Source organism: Jaculus jaculus, chromosome 13, assembly GCF_020740685.1.
Source record: "Jaculus jaculus isolate mJacJac1 chromosome 13, mJacJac1.mat.Y.cur, whole genome shotgun sequence".
NCBI classification, from domain to species: domain Eukaryota; kingdom Metazoa; phylum Chordata; class Mammalia; order Rodentia; family Dipodidae; genus Jaculus; species Jaculus jaculus.
The window spans coordinates 74,986,698-75,003,516 of NC_059114.1; the positions used below are offsets into that span (position 1 = coordinate 74,986,698).

General features: G+C 45.4%; 1 protein-coding gene across 3 annotated transcripts in view; it reads left to right on the forward strand.

Moving 5' to 3' along the window:
- The first annotated feature begins 227 nt into the window (after nt 1-227).
- The window catches only part of Drosha (drosha ribonuclease III), a 145,739-nt gene continuing 129,147 nt past the window's right edge, over nt 228-16,819 (forward strand). For 2 of the 3 annotated variants that reach the window (XM_045132499.1, XM_045132500.1), the window contains exons 1-5: nt 228-341; nt 1,525-1,651; nt 2,862-2,925; nt 9,215-10,045; nt 14,653-14,745. In XM_045132499.1, the coding sequence (XP_044988434.1) occupies nt 2,906-2,925; nt 9,215-10,045; nt 14,653-14,745 (944 nt within the window). In that variant the 5' untranslated portion in view covers nt 228-341; nt 1,525-1,651; nt 2,862-2,905. The remainder of the gene's footprint in view (nt 342-1,524; nt 1,652-2,861; nt 2,926-9,214; nt 10,046-14,652; nt 14,746-16,819) is intronic. The other variant, XM_004652525.2, reaches the window with a different exon arrangement.

The window sequence follows — 16,819 nt, forward strand, 5'->3', positions numbered from 1 at the left end:
TCGCGGCCCCGCTGCCCTTTCCGGGCGGAAACGCGCGCGCTCACCCGGTTGCGCTTCCGGATTGGAGGACGTCAGAGCGGAGGGGGCGGGCGCAGGAGCGCCCGGCAGTAACCATTGGTCTAAGTATCCGTCGCTCTCGTTGACGCACCAATCACGGCGCAGTAGGCGCTGAGGCGAGTCGAAGAGTTTTTTTTTCTCCCTCTTCCTTAGCCAGCTTTCTCAGGTTAGCTTTTTTTTTTTTTCTTCTTTTTTCTAATTCCCCGGGTTTCCTGTTCCGGAGGCGCGGCGGTCTGGGAAAGCTTGCCGTCGTAAAGCTGCCCGAGCTCGCGGCTCTTTTGTTGGTAAACGGGGACTTCTGCGCGCGGCTTGTTGGGAGCTTCCGCGGGTCGGGACTTTAAATGGAATTTTACACGCTGGGGCGAAAGGAGCCTGTGGGGGTCGGTGGGGGGCGGGCGGGCGGGGAGCCCATCTCCTGGGGTGCCGCCGCGGGCCGTAGACGCCCCCAGCCCGCCCCGCCGGCACCCATCCCGCAGGTGAACCCGCGTGGAAAGGGGCGCCCTCCATTCATTTGCGGGGCGCACGCCGGGGTCCGGGCCCGGGGCCGCGGAGGGGCCCAGCGAGCCCCGCAGTCCCGCGATCGCCGCGTGGAGCCGGCGGGCGGGAGATGCGAGCGCGTCGGCACCGAAAGCGCTTGCAGGGGGAGGCCGGGCTGCACCGAGCCCAAGCCCGGGAGCGGGGCTCGCTGCAGACAGTCACGCTTTGCAACTCTTTTTGTATGTCGGCGCACGCCTTCTTGGGCGTCTTGGCCGCGCTTCCTCAGTTTCTCTTATGTGCAGAGTCCCCAAGAGTAGGTAGGTGCGGAAAGTCGTCACCCCCCCCCCCCCAGTTGCATTGAATTAAGTTTACATCTGCAATACAGTCCATGTTCTTAATAGGTTGGGTTCATGATCTATTTTATCTTTCTTTCCTTCTTTCTTTCTTTCTTTCTTTTTTTTTTTTTTTGGTTTTCTAACTGTACAAGCATTGAGAGTGGTCTGGTAGTGGGGGTGTCCACATTTTGCTCGCTGTCAATGATACAATATTACATGATATTATAACAACAGGGATGTTAATTCTTACCCACCTCTAGCTTCACCACATTTCTTTGTGTTCCCCAAGATCCTTTGCAAGCCACTTTTCTTGTGTTTATCACATTGCATTGCTTTTTATTTATTTATTTATATTTTTTTGCGTTGCTGGGAATATTGCATTAAGAATTTTTTTTCTTGGTTTTAGTTCTTTTTTTGTATGTGGTTTTTGAGTTCCTTGAATCTTGCAGACTCTCTTACACATCTTTTGAGTTCCAAAGGGTCTGGGACATGTTTCATGTGTATGGGCTCACTGAATGTAATACAAGTCAGAAAAGGTCTGCCCTGCGTTTTGATAATGCAAGCGTGTGCATAGATGAGGATGGGCTATATCCAGTTGTGGTAGAGAAATCTGCCCTTGGTGAGAGTAAAATTTACCCCCATCCACTGTGCACAGGATGCTCTGCCAGGGACTCTGAAGGATACGGAAATGACCATGAATCAACCCAAGTTATCAAGGAGCTAGTAAGCTAGTGGAAGAGTTCGACATGTGCACACATGACTGTAATATGAGGCAGTTTCTGGTAAGTGCTGTATGAAAGAAGTAAGTATAGAATAAGCAGTAACAGGCTGCAGGGAATGAGATTGTTCCCCAAAGGAAAGCAAGAAGTGCTCCACAAAGGAGGTGGCATTTGAGATTGGTGGATGAATAGAAATTGATGGGCAAGGGCTGGAGAGAGGGCTTAGTGTTTAAGGCACCTGCCTGAGAATCCAAAGGACCCAGGTTTGATTCCTCAGGACCCATGTAAGCCAGATGCACAAAGTAGTGCATGTGTCTAGAGGCCCTGGCGTGCCCATTTTCTCTCTGTCTCTGCTTGCAAATAAATAAATAAAATTAGAAAAAGGAAATTGATGGGCAGGTTTATAGGGTTGATGATTTGAGAGGATAGAAGCAAAGAAGTTAATGAAAGAGAGTGCTTGATACGTTTACTAGCCCCAGTCTCTGGTAGGAGGGTTGTTTTGCAGAGAAGGAAATGGAGGCTGTGCTTGGGAGCAGAGGTTGGGTTAAGATGGAGTTTGAATTGAGTTCTGTTGGTAGTGAGTAGCCTGTGATGGCAGGATTAGCTATCTGGGCCCATGTTTAATCATGAGTCTTGAAATGAATAATAATAATTAATATTTGTATTATGCATTAAGCAATGGCTGATACAAGTGAATTATTGCAGTTATGCTAGCTTACAATGGCTATCGATAAACTTTTAGAAAGACTTTAGAAAGATGTTTCTACATTAAGAGTTTTTGCACTTAACATTGGAGATTTTTTTGTTGTTGTTGTTAAGCATTTGCTGAGGTTCAAGTATTTGGAAATCATTGATGTTCTGTGGGAAGAGCCAAAGTAAAGCATTGTAACTGTTGTACTAATAAGATTGTGAGCATATTTGATTTTGAATGCTGATTTCACTGTGGGTTTTGGCATCTGATTTATGCCTGCCTTTCATTGCAGCAAAGGGAAATGTGGGTGGGGGAGATTTTCCCTAATCTTTAAAAAAAACTAGAAATGGCAGATACTTGTGCTTTCAGTCTTTTTTAGCCACTGGTAGTTTTGAATTAGCACAAATAATGACCTGGTAAAATTTATTTGGAAACTTGGATATAGTTCAGAATGCACTTGATTTTGTTAGAGTAAGTGCACGGGGAAATTTAACATTAGTGTTAAGATCATTGTAAAGAAATACTGCATAGCTTGGCAGCTTGGAAAGCGTGTTTATGTATCTCACTGCTTCTGTCTTGTAGAACTTAGTTTCTCTGGAAGATGTGACATACTTGGATAATGCATCATGATGCAAAGCAACACGTGGTAAGTGATGTGCTAGGAATGGCAGCTTGGGGAGAACAGTGAGGAGCAGGGCAGGTGCAGGGCCACGGAGGGTGGGTAGGCTTTCCACACACTGAAGGGGCAGGATGTTTGCTCATTCTTCCAACAGTGGGCATAATACACTGTGCAGGGCTAGAAGTCAAATGAAAGTACTTGAAAGGTACATCCTGGGGCTGGAGCGATGCCTCCAGGTTCATTCCCCAATACCCATGTAAGCCCGTTGTACATGGTGGCACATGCATCTGGAGTGTGTTTGCAGTGACTGGAGGCCCTGTTGTATCCATTCTTTCTCTTTCTATCTGCCCCCCCCCATCAAATAAATCAATAAAAATAAAAAAATATATCCCAGGGGCTTCCTGATTGAGCTTGGAATTCTTAGTGGCAAATAGACATTGAAGGTGGAATTATGTAATTCGTTTGTGGATTGTGATCGAAGGACCCGCCGAGAAGCAGCAGAGAGTGCTGCAAGAGCAAGACACCTAGCAAATGCCCGGTGTGTTGGTGCGACTGTAGAAAGGCCAGCAAGGATGTTATTGCAGTAAGCTGTCAAGTGAGTTCTGGAAGTACTTACAAACCAAATAGGAAGAAGTGTATGTGTGTATTTGTGTGCCTGGGTACACATATATGTATACAGGTGTGTGTGCACACATGTGTACTATTGTTGTTGCAGTCAGGTTCGCATTGCTGGTAGAAATCACCCAACCAAGAGCAGCTTGTGGGGGAAAAAAGGTTTGTTTTGGCTTACAGACTCTAGGGGAAGCTCCACAGTGGCAGGGAAAACGATGGCATGGGCAGAGGGTGGACATCACCCCCTGCCAACATAACGTAGGCAATAGCCACAGGAGAGTGAGTGTGCTAAACACTGGCATGGGTAAACTGGCTATAACACCCATTAATCTGCCCCCAACAATGTACTCCCTCCAGCAGGCTTTAATTTCCAAATGCCATCATCCGGGGGCCTTAGCATTCAGAACGCCTAAGTTTATGGAGGACACCTGAATCAAACCACCACAAATATAATCTACTTTTTTTTTATTAATTAGTTTTGTATTCAGCAAATACAGTCAGTTTGGTACCATTATTAGGCTCATCCGTGACCTACCCCCTCCCCATGGCTCCTCCTTGGTGAGGTATATGGGTTGTGCATTGTGGAGTTAGCCCACAGTTATGGGTAAGATAAATGTCTCTGCATATCATGACCCATCATATGGCTGTGACATTCTTCCCGCCCCCTCTTCCACAAAATTTCCCTGAGCCATGTTGGGTTCATTTTTTGTCTGCTTCAGTGATGAGGTGTTGGGGGCCTCTGGGACTCTGGTTCTCTGATTTGGTAGGAGTTGATTTTTCTCTGAGGTGATCTCCTTCCCCCTTGTGCTGGTATCCGGTTCATCAGGAAAATAGCACCCTTGCATGTTTCGCCAATTTTTCTTAGTTTCAGCCAGGGCCCTTCTGAGGTATGATGGGGTGGCTCTCTCCTAAGGATATGCATCTATCTGAAAAAGAGAAGCAGATTCTCCAATGGAGAGTAGGTTAGCACCAGGACAAATGAGAAAACCCTTACTTTTTTTTATACAGAATTTAATAGGTGTAGGTCCTCTTGTAGCCCACGATTGATGGTAGCTTGATAATGGAGAGCAGGCTTCTGTTTGGATATGGTTCTGACTTGTTTCCCAGCTCCAGCTATGGGTCCCATACCACTGAGGGGATCAGTTAGCCGAATCAAGAGCAGTTGGTTCCCCACCATGGCTGTGTGCCACTGTTGCACTTGTGTGGGCATCACAACAGGTTATTTGCTGCTAAGTAGGTTAGACCATGAGTTGTTTAGACAGATATTGGTCATTTTCCCCCAGTCGCCCATGTAGCACCTTCTGGCACTAGACGTGCTGACCATCTGGGGTTTGACTATCTTCCAACTTCCAGCCATGCCATTCCATTTTATGTGTTGACCACATACAGTGTCTTCAGCAGTAGGGTCTTACCACTAACCTTTGGTGGGTCATCAAGTTCTCGGACAGAAATCTGTCTTTCTTTTAGGAAACCTTGTAGTTCTCTCTGATCAAAAGCTCATTGTAGATGATAGCCACATGCTGGTACTGGGAGTTACGGGTCAGTGCCCACTAAGAAAAGGAGGAAAAAGGGCTGGAGAGATGGCTTAGCGGTTAAGTGCTTGCCTGTGAAGCCTAAGGACCCCGGTTCAAGGCTCGGTTCCCCAGGTCCCACGTTAGCCAGATGCACAAGGGGGCGCACGCGTCTGGAGTTCATTTGCAGTGGCTGGAAGCCCTGGCACGCCCATTCTCTCTCTCTCCCTCTATCTGTCTTTCTCTCTATGTCTGTCGCTCTCAAATAAATAAATAAATAATGAACAAAAAAAAATTAAAAAAAGAAAAGGAGGAAAAAGATAACTAATATACAAGAGTTAGAGAGAAGAGAGAGAGGGAGAGGGAGGGAGGGAAGATGTAGAAGATTAAGGTTAGCCTTGATCCTACCCTCTGCGGTGTCTTGTGGTTCAGGTGTTTCCTGTAAGGGCCTGGTGAAGGTTCAGCCATTTGGTCTGCCTTTCTTTCCCCGGGGTTTGCAGCGCAGCTAGGTGGTCGCCATCTTGGCTGGAAGTGTAATAGCCCTTGGGCATCATGATTTCTCACACGACAGGGCATGGATTACTGGGGCACACATTTGTTTAGCCTGTCCTACAAGTATCTTAGCTTGCTTGAGCCTTTCTGTCCCAGTCTCATGGGACCCTTCTTTACCACATAATACAGTTTTTTTTCCCCCCAATAACCTTTCACCTGACCACAATATCCTCAAAAAATTTCCTATGCCTGGCATCTTGTGGGGATTGATTTCCCATCCCTGGTCTTTCACGTACACTTGACTGTCTCTCATATTGGTTTCCAAATCTATTAAACACTCAAATATTAGCCCCCTACCACCTGTTTATACCTGCTGCTCAGTTTGCCTCCCTGGGTCTGATGGGCTGGCATTGCTATTTTTTTTAAATATATTTTATTTATTTATGAGAGAGAAAGAAGCACAGAGAAAGAGAGAGAGAGAGATAGAGAATGGGCAGGCCAAGGCCTCCAGCCACTGCAAACTCCAGATGCATACACCCCTTGTGCATTTGGCTTATGTGGGTCCTGGAGAGTTGAATCAGGATCCTTTGGCTTTGCGGGCAGGCAGCTTAACTGCTAAGCCATCTCTCCTGCCCTGCTATTTTTTTAATCTTTTTTATTTTTTTTTGTTTTTGTTTTTTTCGAGGTGTCATGGAGGCAGAGCTTAAGCCAGATTAGAGTGAGTTGCAAATGTATAGTTGGCCCTTTGTGTCCTAGTGTTTAGAATCTATAGATAAGCCAGTGGTGGACTGGAAATATTTGGGGGAAGAATGCCAGAAAGTTCCTAAAGCAGACATGAACTTTGCTGCTGTTGGGTACTGCTGGGTACTCTTAACAGGTCCTCAGTCGTTCTAGTTCTTGTGTGTGTTGCACGTTGTCTGTGCCCTGTGTAGGTAATCCTACAATGATTGTACCTGTATGGGACATGGGGGACCTCCTTGTCATTGTTCCCTAAACAAGTGATTGTTTTTATCGCATTTATGTTGTATTCAGGGTTACACATAATCTAGAGATGATCGTTTTATGAGTGGAGAGAGGAACTGGGGGTTGAACCCGGAGCCTCATGCATGCTAAACTGCCTCACCTGAGCTCTGGAGATTAGACTTGCAGTATGTAAGAGATATATTATGTACGAATACTTTGCCATTTTATGTAGAGGAATTAAGCATTCTTGCATTTTAGTTTCTGGGAGTAAAGGTCCTGGCACTAATCCCACTAGAATACTAAAAGGTTATTGTGTACTTTTGTGTTTGTCAGCTGGGGCTGAATAAGAAAATGCCATAAACTAGGGTAGACTGGGTCACTGTATTTGCTACTTTGCTTGTTGCTGTAATCAAGTACTTGACAGGAACCAGCTGAAGGGAGGAAAGGTTTATTGGGCTACAGTCTGTCATGGCAGAGAAGGCATGGCCACAGGAAAGAGAGGCTGGCTGGTCACTTTGCACTCGATGGTGAATAAGAAGCGTGGAGGAACTGAGTCACACTTTCTCCAGCAAGGCGTTACCTCCTGAAGGCTCTACAACCTTCCCAAACAGTGCCGTCATTTGGGGACCAACACATGAGCCTTTGGGGGACATTTCACATTCAAACCAAAGCAGTAACTTGAGCAACAAACATTTATTTTCCAAGGCACCCTCATGGTCACGTTTTCTTCCTTGGGGTCTTATTCTGACTTGCCCATGGCTGCCTTCCTGCTGCATCTTCATCTGACACAGAGAGGGGATCTCTTATCTCTTCCTCTTTTCATAATGCTGTTAATTCTGGGGCAGGGAGATGGCTTAGTGAGTCAAGCACTTGGTGCCCAGCATGGACCCTTGGATTTGGATCCCCAGTACCTAAGTAAAAGCCAGGTGTGGTGGTATGTGCCTATAGTCCCAGTTCTGGGGAGAAGAGGAAACAGGAGGTTCTTTGGGGTTTGCTGACTAGCTAGTCTGGCTTAATTCAGCAAGAGATTTTGTTCCAGAGAATGATGCAGAGAGTGAAGGAGGAAGACACCCGACATTGACCTGTGATCCACATGCATACTCACATGCACACATACACATGTCAGAGAAAGCACAAGAAAGTGCACTGATCTCGTGACCTGTTGTAATGTTGATTACTTCCCATGGGCTTAACCTTTATATAGCATCACATTGGGATACATGAATTTGGGGAGAACAAAGTTGAGACCCTCATAGCATTTTCAGGGTAGACACAAAGAGGAAGGAGACCGTACAAAGTCGAGGGAGGCCTGGAGGCCAAGGGGAGTATTTTATGTTGGAATAGACCTGAGCATTTTCAAATGGGGATGTGAAGAGTCTGATGGTGGGGAGAGATGGATGATTGCAGGAGATGGGGGGGAAGGAAAACATCCAAACACACATTTGGGGTTGGGCATGAGACCCACAGAGCATGTGACAGGACAGGGTTTGTCATTGTAAGGGAACTGGGAGAGGATGGGGTTGGGTGCATGTAGGTTTGGTGGATTGGCCATGCTCTGATGACGTCGGTGGATTGGCCATGCTCTGATGACGTCGGTGGATTGGCCATGCTCTGATGACGTCGGTGCTCCTGTTTGGTGGGAGAAAAGGTTAATTGAAACCATGAAGACAGATCAGGTTGTCAGGAAGGTGACCACAGAAGGTGTGCAGCAGATACGGTGGACAAGAGAGTACACTGCTGGACTATGCCAGGCTGTATTGGTAGAGCCTGTGATTGAAGGAATGTGGTCACCAGCCTGCCCGTGCAGGTTTTCTTCACCAGGACTAAGTTCTGGTCAACTCTCAGGAAACAAAATGCTGGATCATTCTAAGTCTGAGGCATTGTTAGGTTTTTGTGACTGAAAAAAGTGGGATAGAGGAGTGTAGATTATTTAAAGAAAATGAGCCATTAGAATACTGTGCTATGGAATCAGTACTGAGTGGGGAGAGGTGGAGACAGGAAGATACGGGTACAAATGTAGAAAAGAATGAATGTGTGCATGGGGCAGCATGGTGAAAGCAAGGTCTTTGAGCAAATAGATGTAGGAAGTGGGGCAGATTTAGGGGCTGACAGGGTCTAGGGATTGAACGTGGCAGTGGCTGGGATGTGAGGTGGGAGGAGGAGTTGTTGGTTGTAAAGACTTTGAGGTATTAGGGAGGACCTGGCTAGTATTAGATGTAATGAACATTTTGGACTTGCCTAACTAAAAGGTCCATTAAATATTTAGGGAATCTAGTTTATATAGTATGTTGATTTTTTTTTTTTTTTTTTTTTGAGGTAGGGTCTCACTCTACCCAGGTTGACCTGGAGTTCACTATGTAGTCTCAGGGTGGCCTTGAACTCACTGTGATCCTCTTACCTCTGCCTCCTAATTGCTGGGATTAAAGGTGTGTGCCACCATGCCTGGCCTTTTTTTGGGGGGGGGAGAAGGGGCGCCCAACTGCTTTTCCTTTTGATGCGTGAGAGAGAATTGGCATGCCAAGGCCTCTAGCCACTGCATTCAAGCTCTAGACATGTGCGCCTCCTCACGCACACGTGCAGCCTTGCCCGCTTGTGTCACTGTGTGTCTGGCTTAGGTGGGACCTGGAGAGTTGATCATGAGTCCTTAGGCTTCCCCAGCAAGCGCCTTAACTGCTAATCCATCTCTACAGCCCATATGTTGCTTTTTATTTTTAACCTTTTTCCTTTTCTCCAAAAAGCCATAGAATGTCGTTCCACCCAGGACGAGGATGTCCCCGAGGACGAGGAGGACATGGAGCCAGACCCTCGACACCAGCCTTCAGGCCCCAGAACCTCAGACTCCTTCACCCTCAGCAGCCTCCTGTGCAGTATCAATATGAGCCTCCAAGTGCGCCTTCCACCACATTCTCGAACTCTCCAGCTCCTAATTTTCTGCCTCCACGACCAGACTTTGTACCCTTCCCACCACCCATGCCACCGTCAGCACAAGGCTCGCTACCCCCCTGCCCAGTCAGACCCCCTTTCCCCAACCACCAGATGAGGCACCCCTTTCCAGTGCCTCCCTGTTTTCCACCCATGCCCCCTCCAATGCCTTGTCCGAATAACCCCTCAGTCCCTGGAGCACCTCCTGGACAAGGCGCTTTCCCCTTCATGGTGCCCCCTCCTTCCATGCCCCACCCTCCACCCCCTCCAGTCATGCCACAGCAGGTTAATTACCAGTACCCTCCTGGTTACTCACATAATTTCCCACCTCCCAATTTTAATAGTTTTCAGAATAGTTCCAGTTCTTTCCCACCAAGTGCTAATAATAGCAGCAGTCCTCATTTTAGACATCTGCCCCCATACCCACTCCCCAAGGCTCCCAGTGAGAGAAGGTCCCCAGAGAGGCTTAAGCACTATGACGACCACAGGCACCGCGATCACAGTCACGGGCGAGGCGAGAGGCACCGCTCCCTGGAGCGGCGGGAGCGAGGTCGCAGCCCCGACAGGCGAAGACCAGATAGCCGCTACCGGTCAGATTACGATCGAGGGAGGTCGCCGACGCGCCACCGCAGCTACGAGCGCAGCAGGTGAGCCCTCATGCCGAGGAGGTCTTCACCGGCGACAGCAGCTCAGCTGGTTCTCCATCTGTGAAGCAACACAAAGGTTGAGCCTTTCGATCTGTAAAAGGAAAGAAAGCATGCTTTTAGGAGAGATGGTGACAAGTAAATTGTCAGAAAAACAATGTTTCGCAAAGCATTCCAGAATTATGAGCGTAGACTCATTCAGTGACTACGAACCTTGTACTTTACATGACACAGTTGACATGGAACGATGATCCTCTGACATGAAGATCTTGTACAGGTTTTCATGATCAGAGACTTCGTTTTCCTCCTTGTGATCATCATGCCAGGTACAAGTAATTTTGAGTGCCTTCAGGGTTGGTGACGTGCAACGAGCTTGGATTCTGATTTGGAAGATGAGGGCCTTCAAAAAACGAAGGAAGACTAGTTAAAATTACAGCTTTCAACATGACTTTTAGCCTGTTTTCCTGCACTGAAATTGAGGAAAGTTGAACTTATTACCATTCCATTCTGGATTTATGCTTATATATATATATATATATATTTTAATTTATCTATCTAGGTAGGGAAATTTCATCTAATCCAGGCAGACCTGGAGTTCACTATGTAGTTAGTCTCAAGGTGGTCTCAAACTCATGGCGATCCTCCTACCTCAGCTTCCTGAGTGCTGGGATTAAAGGCGAGCACCACCACACCTGGCTGATCTAATGTTTTAAAGCTAATTTCCCTAATATAAGAAGAAGCTTCCAGTAGGTATTCTGAAAGCAGACAGAGATGTACTTTTACAAGTAGTCTGAAGGCACGTGCAGTTTTATGACCATGTGTGTGCTTCCAGGAGAAGCTTGGGGCAGGTTTTCAGAGGCAGTTAGTTCCAGAAGCTGAGAACCACTTCTTTATATGGGAAAATAAGAGGGCATTTAATGATTATACTAATTGTTTCTGTCTCTAGTGAGTACTATATCCTCTTAGATTTGAGCTCTTCTTGTCAGATGACTAACTGTTTTTCTTCTCATTTACTTTCATTCTCTTTTGCAACTTTTGTGCTAAAAGTGCTTGAGTTGCCCAAACTAGTCCCTTAGCTCTCTGGGCTGTATAGCTGGGCTGGGCTGCAGTTACTGTGCTAGAATCAACACGTCTTGCTGTGCATTTTCCTCATGAGCAGTGAATTGATTCTGACTGGTAGGAAGCCACTGTCTGCGGAGCAGGCTTGCAAGGGTAAAAAAAAGGCTGCGTGCTCTCTCTCTCTCTCTCTCTCTCTCTCTGCCAGCAGCCTGGAAGGAAAGAATGATTTCTTGTAGAGCTCTCTGGTGGGCCAAGGCTGAAAGACCATTTGTGTTCCTAATTATTCTGTAATAGCCTAGTTGGCTGACTAGTTGACTAGTTTATTTAAAATTTCAGTGTGAAAATCTAAACTGGAAAGAGTTAATAGTTTTCTTTAGATATTAAGGTACTTGTAATAACCTTGGAAAATTTCTTGTAAACATTCTACATAGCATTTCTATCCTGATTTATTATGATTTGAGAAGCTGTCAGGGCTCTGCTGTACGTCCCTAATTCTTCTAGCCATGTTTAAAGTTTTTAAAATACTTTATTATTTCTTTGGTGGGGCGAGGGCGAGAGTGTGTGTGAGAGTGAGTCGGGAGAGGGAGATTGAGAATGAGTGTGGCCACACCGGGGCCTCCAGCCACTGCCAACAAACTTCAGACGTGTGCACCAACCCTGTGCATCTGGCTTTACATGGGTACTAGGGAGTCGAACCTGAGTCCTTTGGTTTTTTTACAGGCCAGTGCCTTAACCACTGAGCCAAATCTCCAGCCCAAGGTTTAAACTTTGAGTTCTGAGTTTGAGCACGTTCAGATATGCATAAACACCCCTTGTCAGATGTTTATAACGTGACTGAGGGCTTGCCCGAGTTCCCTTGGTTATAATGGGCTCCCTCTGGCGTGCTTGGTGGAGTATTTGGCGTCTGTTCCAAATGGAATGTTTCTTTGAAATGAGCATGCGGCATGTGAACTCTTAGTATAACTTTTAGTTGTATACCAGGAAAATCTACAACTTCGTAGATGTGTACATTAGACTGAGGGTAATTTGGCTTCTGTCATCTGCCTCTGGTTGGCTCTCTTCTTCCTGCTTGGTGTCAGCCTTTCCATTTGCTGCCTTCTCCTCTTCCAAATGAGGCTGCATAATAACTGCAAGGTTGTCCCAAGGCAAACCGTTTCAAGAAAGGGCTGGCAAAGAGTGAGGTGGGTATTTGTTACCACGAAAGAGCAAGGTTGCTGTAGGAAACAGGAAGGAGGGAAGGAGAGGCAGACAGTGCACACAGGCACGGCACCTGCCGTGGGAGGAAGCCCGCCCTGGGCTTTGTCCACAGCGGGGAGCTGTTTCACCGAGGCTTCCATGGCTGTGCTGGGGACAGTGACCGTGCAGCTGTCCCCAGCTGGCTAGCATCAAGTACGGAAGGAATATCTTAATGCCGAAACAGGAAGCATCTTGGGACTAGTAGTGCAAGCATAGTTTTCCTTCCTTTCAATGGATTCATAGTCCACTTATATCCAATAAGCTAATTTATATGTAAATTGATCTTTTTAATTCCTGTGCGTTCAGAAGGAGCAGTTATCAAGTAATAATGCACACCTACCTGGCTAGATGTTAAAAAACACACAAAATTAGACATATTCTTCAATTATATTTTTTATTTGAAAATAAACGATTGTATTTTTTAGCTGCCATGTCGTTACAACTTAGGCAGCTTTGACAAGTTGTACCATTCATTTAATTTTTTTTTTTTTTTTTTTGAGGTAGGGTCTCACTGTAGCTCAGGCTGACCTGGAATTCACTATGTAGCCTCAGGGTGGCCTTGAACTCATAGCGATCCTCCTACCTCTGCCTCCCGAGTGTTGGGATTAAAGGCGAGGGCCACCATGGCCGGCTCATTCGTTTATTTCTTAACTAAGATTATTACCACACTGCAATCTATGCGTTTAGAGCTATGTCACATGGAGAACTTAAGAGTTCCAGTCTCTGGCTGTTTTATTGTAGACAGATGGCATATACCAGTGGCTCTTGTCTCAGAAGTATATTACTCCAAGTCATCTTTCTTGAGAGTAGAGGAATCTTGAACTGAAAGAAATTATTTGTCTTAATTTCTAAGCTGAACTTTACCAGCTTTATGTTTTGATTTCACAGTATTAACATTTCTTCTATTTGGGTATATAGGTTAGAGATAGTTTTGAGTTCAGACATTCTAGTGCCTGATCTCTTATCTGAAACTCCAAATTTAAAATGCTTGTGTCTCTGAACCATACTCAGAAAGTTTTGGAATTTGGGGAATTTCAGATTTTAGATTTTCAAAATTCAGATACTCAACTTGTAAGTTTATTAAATACTGAAAACTTGTGTTTGCAGGATCTTGGATAAGGGATGCTCAACCTCTGCACCCCCCCCCCATGTTGAAGAGTGGGTGGATGGTTACTTCCCTTAGATTTGTGGTTTGGATTCCGATACCAGCACTGAGGTTTTTGTTTCAGGTCTTAATTGTTCTTATTAAATCGACTCAGAAACTATTATATTTAGGATTTACACTAGAAGGTTTTAAAACATCTCTCATTCCATTTTCACTTTGGGTAAGACTAATGTCTCCATGTAAGGTTTTTTTTTGTTGTTGTTGTTTCCCCTCCCGATAAAACGAGCACTTAACTTAAGTCTTGGGCAGGTTAGGGATAGCTTAGAATGGCACCTCAGGCCTCTCCCTCATAGGGGTCAGAGCTCTGTTATTACAGAACCTTGTACTAATCTTTACTATAAGAACTTTTTTTTAAAATTTTTTTTTATTTAAATTTTTATTTATTTATTTGATAGCGACAGACACAGAGAGAAAGACAGATAGAGGGAGAGAGAGGGAATGGGCGCGCCAGGGCTTCCAGCCTCTACAAACGAACTCCAGATGCGTGCGCCCCCTTGTGCATCTGGCTAACGTGGGACCTGGGGAACCGAGCCTCGAACCGGGGTCCTTAGGCTTCACAGGCAAGCGCTTAACCGCTAAGCCATCTCTCCAGCCCGACTATAAGAACTTTAATCCAAAGCCGGGCATGGTGGCGCACGCCTTTAATCCCAGCACTCGGGAGGCAGAGGAAGGAGGATCGTTGTGAGTTTGAGGCCACCCTGAAACTGCATGGTGAATTCCAGGTCACCCTGGGCCAGAGTGAGACCCTGCCTTGAAAAAAACCAAAACAAAACAAAAAAAACTTTAATCTGCATTTATTTGATGAGCAAAGAGTTTTCTAGAAGTCAGTGGGCAGGAGAGTCATTTGAAATTTTTGCTGTAGGTTAAATAACCACGGTTTGGCTGACTGCATGACCTTGAGAGAGGACTGTGATAGAATCCCTGTGCGGCTTAGTGTCAGGTGTGCAGATCAGCAGAGGCTGCCCGTGTCAGCTTACCTCCATGAGCAGAAAGGCCTCCCCAGAAATCCGAGGAAGAATAAAGATGGCTGGTAGTAAGCAGTACCTGGAAAATCTTAGCTGTGATTCATTCATTTAGAAGTTAAATTCAGCGAGGAGATGGTGTCTTTGAGTCTTTCTGTTGAATGGTTCTGTGCATTCATTCCTTTAAGAGAGCGGGATCGTGAGAGACACAGGCACCGTGACAGCCGAAGATCACCGTCTCTGGAAAGGTCTTACAAAAAAGAGTCTAAGAAACCGGGAAGGTAAGCAAGCGCCGCTGTGAAGGCAGGCCTCGGGTCAGGTCCGTGCTGGTGCGCCCGCCAGCCACGTCCTCCTGAGAGCAAAAGAGGCTGGCCAGGGTGACTTGAGCCTGCTTTCTACGCGGATTGATTGTGCACAAGGACATCTGGGTAGATTTCCCTATGTTAGAAATTGAATGGGCCACTTTATCTGATCACTACTATAAATTAATAATTGTAAACATTTCTTAAAAGTTTGAAAAACGCACACTTATTTATTTGAGAGTGAGAGAGAAAGGCTGAGAGGGAATGGGCACACAGTGTTCTCCTCCCACTGTATAAAGCTCCAGATGCATGCGCCCCCTTGTGCATCTGGCTTACGTGGGTTCTGGGGAATTGAACTGAGGTCCTTTGGCTTTATAGGCAAATGCCTTAACTGCTAAGCCATCTCTTCAGCCCTATTCTTTTTTTTTTTTTTTAAGTTACTTATTTGAGAGAGAAAGAGAGGGAAAGAGACAGAGGCAGAGAGAGAGAAAGAGAGAAAGAGAATGGGCACGCCAGGGCCTTCAGCCATTGCAAACGTACTCCAGACGCATGTGCCACCTTGTGCATTTGGCTTATGTGGGTCCTGGGGAATTGAACCTGGGTCCTTTGGCTTCATAGGCAAGCGCCTTAACTGCTAAGCCATCTTTCTGGCCCTCATACTTATACTCTTAGATGTACTTGTTTCAGGAAAAAGCAACGTCTGAACTTAAACATTCTTTAGCAAAATACTACAGTAGGAAGCATAAATAGGAAGATTTTAAAATTTGACTTTAATGAAAGTTATATATAGCCATAATTAAATAGTATTCAAAGGAAAATAAAAAGCTAGAAAAGTATATACGTATATGTGTATATGCATATGTGTATACATACATATTTTTTGTGTGTATGTGTGTGTATATGTATATATGCATATGCGTATTGTGTGTATATATATATGAAATTTAAATTACGTAACTTTAATTCTAGCACTTGGGAGGTAGAGGCAGGAGGATTAGAAATTCAAGTCCAGCTTTAACTACATAGTGGGTTCCAGTCCAGCCTGAGCTACATGTGTTCCTGACTCCAAACAACAAGAAAAGAACCAATTCAAGTTAGTTCACAGGGCTGGAGAGATGGCTTAGCTGTTAAGGCGTTTGCCTGCAAAGCCAAAGGATCCTGGGTCAACTCTGTAGGATCCATGTAAGCCAGATGCACAAAGGGGGCAGCATCTGGTGTTCATTTGCAGTGGCTGGAGGCCCTGGCATGCCCATTCCCTCTCTCTCTCTCTCCTCTCTCTCTCTCTCTCTCTCTCTGTCTTTCTTTGTCTCAAATAAATAAATAAAATACATTTAAGAAAATTAGTTCACAGATACTGGGTGATAGTAACAGACATGGTGATCAGTTAGAAGCCATCAAAGCAGATATCCAGAGAGACCACAACACTAAATCAGACTTCCAAGGCCTGCCATGACTTGGGGAACACTGTGGAAGAGGGGCTGGAAAGTTTGTGAGAGCCAGAGTGGGAAGGAATACCCTCGGACATGGTTCTCCAGTGCCCCACAGCGACTAACTGAGGCCTTCATGACCCCACAGTGAATCCCATAACCCTGCTGAGGAGGGCCACCAGGGAGACGGGCGTGGGTGTGAGGGGATAAGAGAATAACTTTTTATAATATAAAATTTTAAAAATGATTCACATATGAGTGTATTAAAGTAGAAACATTCTTGATTGACTGCTGAATAGAAAGGTAAGACAGAGGGTTTTTCATTATTTATGTTTTTTGATGTATATATGTATACATATAGATTTTAAAGGTTATTTAAACACTGAATTTTAAGTATAAAATGTATTATATACAATTTGTGTTAATATTATTTGATTATATTTTGAAATGTAGTTGCCAATGGTGGTATTGCAGATGATTTTTGTTTTATATTTATGTTGTTTTTGTGGGAGGGAGATTGTGTTGATAATAGCATTTCACTATATAGCCCTGGTTGACCTGGAACTTGCTACATCAGCCAGGCTGGCCTCAAATTTGTAGTGATCCTCTTGCCTTTGCTTCCTAAG